The sequence below is a fragment of the Oryctolagus cuniculus genome, chromosome 1 (genome assembly GCF_051225735.1).
Source record: "Oryctolagus cuniculus isolate XC-2025 breed Fujian yellow rabbit chromosome 1, ASM5122573v1, whole genome shotgun sequence".
Taxonomy (NCBI): domain Eukaryota; kingdom Metazoa; phylum Chordata; class Mammalia; order Lagomorpha; family Leporidae; genus Oryctolagus; species Oryctolagus cuniculus.
Window position 1 is genome coordinate 135,358,977 of NC_142867.1, and position 8,630 is coordinate 135,367,606.

An 8,630-nucleotide genomic window follows, 5' to 3' on the forward strand; every position below is an offset into this window, starting at 1 on the left:
CAAAAGGAAGGTAGGAGGCAATGCAAAAAGGATGCAAAAGAGGCCAGGCCTGCAGAGGACAAGTGCTCCGCCCCTGTATTGGAAACTGCCCGGTGGACATCTCTCTCTCTCTCTCTCTCTCTTTTTTTTTTTGGACAGGCAGAGTTAGACAGTAAGAGAGAGACAGACAGAGAGAAAGGTCTTCCTTCCGTTGGTTCACCCCCCAAATGCCAACATGGCTGGAGCTACGCCCATCCGAAGCCAGGAGCCAGGTGCTTCTCCTGGTCTCCCATGGGGTGCAGGGCCCAAGGACTTGGGCCATCCTCCACTGCACTCCTGGGTCACAGCAGAGAGCTGGCCTGGAAGAGGGGCAACTGGGACAGAATCTGGCACCCCGACGGGGACTAGAACCCGGAGTGCCGGCGCTGCAGGTGGAGGATTAACCTAGTGAGCGGTGGACATCTCTACCTCTATGTCCTGCAGGCTCCTCCAATTTCACAGAGCTAAAGCTGGAACCTAATCCCCCCCACACGCTCCCAGTTCTATTTTGGATCTGGTCTGTCATACAGAACTTCTGGTGGCCCCTGGATCATTCTTTCCCACACTGCTTTGCACCTGCAGCTTCTGTGCATGGGACGTCACCCCCACAACTCTTGCCTCCATTTGGTTCTCCACGTGCAGTCCATCAGGCAAACCTCCTCTCCCTTCCAGAACCTTCCCTCTAGGGCGGCTTCCTCTCTGATGCTTTCCTGGCTGCCCCCGTGCCACAGGCCAGGCTGCTGGGCTCGCCCCGCTTCCCAGGAATGCCCCACTGGTTACAGCTTACAAGTGTCACGTCCCTCTTTGGCTACATTTTCTTTCTTTCTTTCTTTCTTTCTTTCTTTCTTTCTTTCTTTCTTTCTTTCTTTCTTTCTTTCTTTCTTTCTTTCCTTCCTTCCTTCCTTCCTTCCTTCCTTCCTTCTTTCCTTCTTTCTTTCTTTCCTCCTTCTTTCTTTCTTTCTTTCTTCCTTCCTTCCTTCCTTCCTTCCTTCCTTCCTTTCTTTCCTTCTTTCTTTCTTTCTTTCTTTCTTTCTTTCTTTCTTTCTTTCTTTCTTTCTTTCTTTCTTTCTTTCTTTCTTTCCTTCTTTCTTTCCTCTTTCTTTCTTTCTTTCTTTCTTTCTTTCTTTCTTTCTTTCTGCTGGAGGGAAGCTCTAAATCCTTCAATGGTTTACAGGCAGCAGTGAACTCGTTCTGTGTATAAGGAACCAAAATAAGGTAGTGGACAGAACAGAAGGACAACGCGTGCGAAGGTCCCAGCCTCCAAGTCTTCCCAAGCTACATGGCCGTGGCGTGGAGGCAGGAGCATTCTGAAACTCACTCCCCTAATTTCATCTGCATCCTCACTTCCCCTTTTATGGGTGTATCTGTGGCTGTGAGGATTAAACAACACAGCAAAATGATATAGTACTCCTTTACCTCCAAGGCTGGCACCTTGCAGACAAGTAGGTAAGTTCTCCGCCAATGTGGGCTAGAACTCCCTTTGGTCATTTAACAATGAGCTTATTGAATGCCTGTCCAAAAAAAAAAGAACTGGAAAGAGAGGTGTTCGAATAATTCTCACAAAGATGATCCACTGCGCTTCCGAGTAAGCAGAGTCTCTACCACGCAATGCTGGTCAGCCAGGGGCAGGGGAGAGAACAGTGAGTACCAGCAAGCACGCCTGTGGTGCTGTGTGCCAGGCACTGTGCGATGCCATTACCTCCTTAGCCCTCACGACGGTCTGCCTGCTGTGGGGCTCCTCGTCCCCAGGTCACGGCCAAGGTGACAGAGCACAGATGGGTTAGTCCCTGCCTCCCTTGAACTTGTCCATCAGGGAAGAGCACTTTCTGTTCTTGGCTCACCCGAGAGGTGATCTCATCTAATTATCACACCAACCCCGTGGTGGGTGCTGTGATGGTCTACCTTTCAGACAATCAAGGCTTGGGTAACTAGGCCACATCCCTTGGCTTCTAAGAGGTAAAACCCAAACTTAAGCCCAAGCAGCCTCTGGTGTCCAGCGCTACCTCACCCTGACGTGCCGCCTTTCTCTTGACCCACAAAAATAGCATAGTCTCTGCTTGATCTGGGATGGGCTTATGTCCTGGTAAACCCATTTGAAGTTGAATGGGCTGAAAATGCACAAAACCCACCAAACCTGCTAGACATCAGAGCTCAGCAGCACAGCGCCCCCTACTGAGCCTCCATTGTTCCCCTCCTGACTGTGACCCTGGGGCTGAGCAAGAACCCCATTCCCTGCCACTGCCCAGCATCGCAGGAGAGGATCAGACTGCTCCGCGCTAGCCCGGGACAAGACGCCAACGCAAGACTGAAGTCTCTCCCAGAAGTGCATCGCTCTCACACCATCTGGAAGTTGGGCCATCCAGGCGGGACCACCAGAAGCCAGGATCACTCCGACAGTCAGAGAAGTGGTGCAGCCAAGCGAGGTCTGCTGGGAAGAGTCGCCCCCAGCCCTGGAGGGGTTGGTCCTGGTGAGCATGGGCCACCAGAGTGGGACGTGAAGGAGGCTGGATGCCGTAAGCCCTTCGCAAGGGGGTGGGGAGGACCAATCACAGCAAACACCCTTGGAGTCCAGATCTGAACGGGTCTGGGGCAGACTTGCAGCTCCCCCTGCCCTGAGGGGCGCAGGAGAAGCTGTGAATTAGCAAACAGACTCCAGTCTCTCAGTAGCTGTTCCACACGGAGCCGTAACCTTGGTGGCTTATGAGTAAGTCGCCAAGGCACAGTAATTGTTTCCATGTCAGAATCTCAAACACATCCTCAGAGGAGCTGAATTCACACCCTGCTCCACCAAAAAAAACAAAACAACAAACAAACAAAAAACAACTCCTGGGTGTCTTTGCTCAGGTCTTGTTCTGCTTGGTCTGGGCGGCTCCTGGCACTAATGATGCAGCTGCTCTTTGCTGGGTCTTCTGGGCCCTGCTTCTCCACCTTGTGACCTTGAACACTCCTCTGCCCCTGGCCACCCCTCGTGGTGCCTCTTCCTGGAGCTGCCGTCACTCCCCGGGCGCCACAGCCCACACCAACACCCCTGGGAGATTGCAAACACACAGCTGCAGCCCTACCCTCTCATTCTTTCATCTCCGGTTATAAACAGGAGACCTTGGGCCCCGTGCCCGCTGCAAGCCATTTCCGCTCTAGAACTGTGCTATGGCCACCGGACTTGAGAAACTGACCACATTTAAAAGAGGTACACCTTGGATACAGGAGTGCTGGTGTTCAATTCCCGGCTCCAGCTCCTAACGTAGACCTTGAGGGGTAAGGTGTGATGGCTCAAGTACTTGGATTCCTGACAACCAAGTACTTGCGAGACTTGGATTGGTTTCTGATCTCCCAAGTTTTGGCCTGGCCCAGCGGTGGCTGTGGCCAGGCACTTAGGGAATGAATCAGAAGAATGAGAGTTCTTTGTCACTCTGCCTCTCAAATACATATTAATTTTTTAAAGACTTATTTTATTGAAAGGCAGTGTTACAGAGAGGCAGAGGCAGAGAAGAGAGAGAGGTCTTCCATCTGCTGGTTCACTCTCAAATGGCCACAATGGCTAGAGCTGCGCCGATCTGGAGCCAGAAGCCAAGAGCCAGGAGCTTCCTCTGGGTCTCCCATGCATGTGCAGGGGCCCAAGCACTTTGGTCATCTTCTACTGCTTTCCAGGGCCCTAGCAGAGAGCTGGATCAGAAGAGGAGCAGCTAAGATCGAACAGGCGCCTTTAGGGGATGCCGGCACTGTAGGCGGCGGCCTTACCCGTTACGCCGCAGTGCCAGCCCCAAATATATATTAAATTAAAAAAAACTATACAATGTCTATGAGTCAACATTTCACTTCTAGGAATCTATCTTATAAAAATACTAACACAAATCCTGAACACACGTAACCAAATATGTTCATTTATAGTATTAATAAAAGAAAAATAAAAAGGACAGTTTATAGGAGAAATGGTGGGTTATTACACATTTATGCTATCAGACAGCAAGTAGCAGTTAGAAGAAGGAGGCACATCTATAAGAATGGATATAAAAAGATTTTGCAAAGTATGTGTGAAAAAAAAGTACAAGCTATTTGCACCATTATCTCATTTTTGGGTATATGAAGGTGCTTCAAAATGTTTGTGGAAAATGGGCTTAAAATATAAATTTATTTTGGTTCCAGAAAATTTTAAATCCTTGCATACTATGGAATATGGAAATGCATATTACAGAAAATAATGTGCGTGGATTTCAAATTTTTTTGCACCAAAATAAACTCCTGTTTTAATTTCGTTTTCCCTCACTTTTGGAAGCATCATTGTATGAGCGAGAAGCATGTGTAGGAATCGAAATCAAAGCTTGAAGTGGGGTGACTGACCGAAAACATCTTGGAGCTAAACTGAAAGCTACAGAGCAGGTGTAAACGCCCAAGAAAACGCGACAGGACCTCATTTTAAAAAGGATTAAATTGCAAAACCTTCAAACAGAGCTTTCATGTTAATTCCCTGAGAATATGGAGGAAACTTGGACCCGAGGAGCTGAGAACGTGTCTGGACCAGCGGCAGCGACACTCATCCCCGGCTCGGGGTGCAGGGTGAGGGGCGGCTCCAGGGCACAGTCCTCTTAGGTGTAGATGCTGGAATCTCTTAGGTAAAATGACATAGTATTTGCAACATATCCTACGCACATCTTCCCACATGCTTTAAACCATCACTAGAGTGTTGAGAGAACCTAACCCAATGTAAACGCACTTTGTTTAGCAATAAGACGCCACCTGGGGCATCTCATCCTGTATCCTCATACCTGGGGTCAAGTCCCGGCACCACTGCTGATTCCAGGTTCCTGGAAGGCAGCAGGTGATGGTTCAAGTACCTGGGTCCCTGCCACCCACCTGGGAGACCCGGATTGAGTTCTGGGCTCCTGGTTTCAACCTGGCCCAGCCCTGGCTGTTGCATTCATTAGGGGAATGAACCAGAGGATGGAGAAATCTTGGTTTCTCTGTTTTGCAAATAAAATAAAAACAAATGCCTGTATAGTTTAGGGAATGAGGATAAGGGAAAAAAGTCATCTTCACATATTCAGTACAAACGCATTTTTTCCCCTGGATATTTCAACCAGTGATAGGAGTAGGACCCGCCCCTGCTGCAAAGCACAAGCTCCCCTTAGGGCATCCGCATTCTAAGGCCCCAGGGAAGCCACTGGGAAGGTTTGGGTGCAGCCGAACAGATGGGAGCAGAGCCCGGACGGGGGTCTGCATTGGGAGAATTTGTGAGGGTCCAGGTCAATGATTTTGATGGCTGTGCCAAGGTAATGGCAACAAAGAACAGGGCTGGGAGACAGAGAATGTGGCCGTGGTTACTGAGATAAGCAATGGTGGAGATTAGCGGTTGGGTGGTGTGGGTGGGGCAGGGCGTGGAGAGTCCCGGCGATGTCGGACGGTGTTAGGGCCTCCAAGGAAGACAGGTAGAAAGAACTGCACCGAGAGGAAGTTAGCCGTGTAGAATGAGCAGGAAAGAAAGTTCCAGGCTTCATCAGCAGCTCCAGCGCTCCCGCTTACAAGCACTCTCTGAGCTCACACGCTTGGAAGCCCCGCACAGAGCCTGGACCGCGCGGTCACCACTCAGTCGCTTTCCGCCTTCAGGCAAGGCTGGTTGAAATGAGCCCCAGCGTGCATGGGTTCCCCCGAAACCAGGCAGCCCGCGAGGTACACACATGCAAACAGGAGGCATCGCATTGCTGAGTCACTTCCAGAAAACAGGAAACAGGATTGCCAAGCGAACACGTCTTTCCTGTTTTCAGGAAAGGAAACTGCTCCACGCACCCACCGTTTAAGCCGCAGGTGGTCCCGGCGCCGTCCGGTGTCCGATGCGTCCGATGGAGAGCCAGGCTTCAGACTCGCTTCCCAGCTCCCAGCCAGATGGCTTTTATACACGAGGAGACCTGCCTGGGCGTGGATAGGTCTATGTGAAAGGATTGGCTTGTTTCCATCCCTCTCGCCCAATCGTCCCACCCTAGGGGACATCCCCAAAGGATAAACCAGAGGAGCTCCTAGATTCTGAGAGAGGAAACTCTTTGCTTGGAAATGAGCTGCAGAGGTGTCTCCCAGGCTTCCCGTGACAGAGAGGAGTCCAGGGGTGATGGCACTTGTTAATCTTTTGTGAAAGGTGTTACTGCTGTTCTGAAGGTGGCTGGAAGCGGAGAGCAGTGACTTAGTTCTACAGTTCTGGCTTTGACAATTGAGACGCTGATTGGAGGAGGAGGGGGGGAGGGCGCGTTTCAGGGGCGGGCCCCAGAGCTTGCCTTTTTTTTTTTTTTTTTTTTTTTGCCTGTGTGTTGCTGACAGGAGATGCTATTGGCCATCCAAACGGAGATACCAATAAGTGGAGATACCAAGGAGAAAACAATTTGAGGCCGGAGCTAGGGCAAAGTCAGAGCTGAAGACAGACATTTAAATCAAGGGTGGGGGCTGGCGCTGTGGTGTAGTGCGTAAAGCCATTGCCTGCGGTGCCGGTATCCCATGTGGGTGCCGGTTCGAGTCCCGGCTGCTCCTCTTCCGATCCAGCTCTCTGCTATGGCCTGGGAAAGCAGCAGAAGATGGCCCAAGTGCTTGGGTGCCTGCACCTTGTGGGAGACCTGGAAGAAGCTCCTGGCTCTTGGCTTCAACTCAGCTCAGCTCAGCTCAGCTCCGACCATTTGGGGAATGAACCAACAGATGGAAGACCTCTCTCTCTGTCTCTACCTCTCTCTGTAACTCTGTCTTTCAAATAAAACAAAATTTTAAAAAACTTTAAAAAATATAATTCGATATGAAAAAATTGTTATACAGTAATGTAACATGCTCCTGTGCTGATGTGTTAACACAGATTAGAATATCAAATAACCTGCCATAGTTTCAAAGTGGCCAACAGTGGTGTTACTCTCAGATATCTGGACCAACCGTCATAGAACAGAAACTGTGCATGGTTCCTGACAGTGACAGTCACAGGCGACTTGATTCCCAAGTGTAAGAACTACAACCTGTGCACAGCAAGGAGCAGCCAGAGAACAGTCTTCCACATCCGGGATCATGGATCCCCTGGCCTAGTGTTTGAAGCAGCAGAACACGTGAATATGCACTAATGAGTAGATAAAGAAATGTGGGGTTCCCAGGACTCTTCTCTGGGATGCTCTGATGTCAAGAGGCTGAGCAAAAGAGACTGAGAAGCACGGGCAGGCCAGCCAGCAGAGGGAGAATTCTGGAAGGCAGGACAAGACAATGTCCACGGGGGGAACCCAAAGGTCTGGGTCATTCATAACCTCCCCAGGGATTTACCCTGCGCATTGAGTAGGTAGAGTCCATCCTTCATTCAGTCATTCATTCATTCACTGGAAGGTATTTCCAATCCTAAGGTTACACCATGTGTTGGTGTCTTGGGGCTATGATCATGTACTCCAAGCCAGGCACTCAGTAATCATTGATTTAATCCTCACACAACGCAGTCATTGGCATCCTTACTCCACTCTGCAGACGGCATCAAGGCAGGAGAGGTTTAATGATGGAGACTGAATCTGAGCCTCTTAAGCTCTCTGCTATAAGCAAAACAAAAGCTTTGACTCCTGGTGGTCTCAGTGTGCCTGTTTCAGCCTGACAGTGAGTCCTGATTCATTTTAATCAAATAAATATATTCATTTATTTGAAAGACAGAGTGACACAGAAAGAGAGAGAGAGAGAGAGAGAGATCATCCATCTGCCAATTCACTCCCCATGTGGCCACAAAGGCCAGAGCTGGGCCAACCCAAATCCAGGAGCCAGGAACTACATTTGGGTCTTCCACTAGGGTGGTAGAGGCCCGCGCACTGGGGCCGTCATGGGCTGGTCTCCCAGGTGCACCAGCAGGGACCTGGATCAGAAGTAGAGTAACTGTGGGGCTGGCGCCGTGGCTAACTTGGTTAATCCTCCGCCTGTGGTGCTGGCATCCCATATGGGCGCCGGGTTCTAGTCCTGGTTGCTCCTCTTCTAGTCCAGCTCTCTGCTGTGGCCCAGGATGGCAGTGGAGGATGGCCCAAGTGCTTGGGCCCTGCACCTGCATGGGAGACTGGGAGGAAGCGCCTGGCTCCTGGCTTCGGATCAGCGCAGCTCTGTAGTGGCCATTTGGGGGGTGAACCAACGGAAGGAAGACCTTTCTCTCTGTCTCTCTCTCACTATCTATAACTCTACCTGTCAAATAAAAAATAAAAGAAAGAAAGAAAGAAGTAGAGCAACTGGGACTTGAATTGGTGCTCCAACTTGGAATGCCGGCATTGCAAGCAGCGGTTTAACCCGCTGTGCCACAATGCCATCCTCATCCTCAAAACCTTTTTTTTTTTTTTAATATGGAACACTTCATGAATTTGTATATTATCCTTGTGCAGGGGCCATGCTCAAAGCTTTAAAACTTGATTTTATTTGAGAGTCAGAGAGGGAGACAGATAGAGATAGGGAAAGATAGACACTGAAAGAGATCCTGTCCTGTGACTTACTCTCCAAATGCTCACTACAGCTGGGGCTGGACCAGCCGAAGCCAGGAGCCAGGAACTCAATCTGGGTCTCCCACACCTGAGCCATCACCTGCTACCTAGCAGGGCACACATGATCGGGAAACTGGATTCAGGAGCCCCAGCACTGTGAGATGA

General features: G+C 50.1%; 1 protein-coding gene across 8 annotated transcripts in view; it reads right to left on the bottom strand.

Annotated features, from left to right (window-relative positions):
* SLC28A3 (solute carrier family 28 member 3) overlaps positions 1 to 6,218 on the bottom strand; it is a 91,257-nt gene extending 85,039 nt beyond the window's left edge. For 5 of the 8 annotated variants that reach the window (XR_016222280.1, XM_089315068.1, XM_089315057.1 and 2 more), the window contains exon 1: positions 5,804 to 6,218. Coding sequence is in view for 4 of the 8 variants with exons in the window: in XM_089315068.1 (XP_089171194.1) it covers positions 5,804 to 6,000 (197 nt within the window). In the remaining 4 variants the exon portion in view is untranslated. The remainder of the gene's footprint in view (positions 1 to 5,803) is intronic. The other 3 variants (XM_089315070.1, XM_089315074.1, XM_089315072.1) reach the window with 1 other exon arrangement.
* Between the last annotated feature and the right edge of the window lie 2,412 nt (positions 6,219 to 8,630).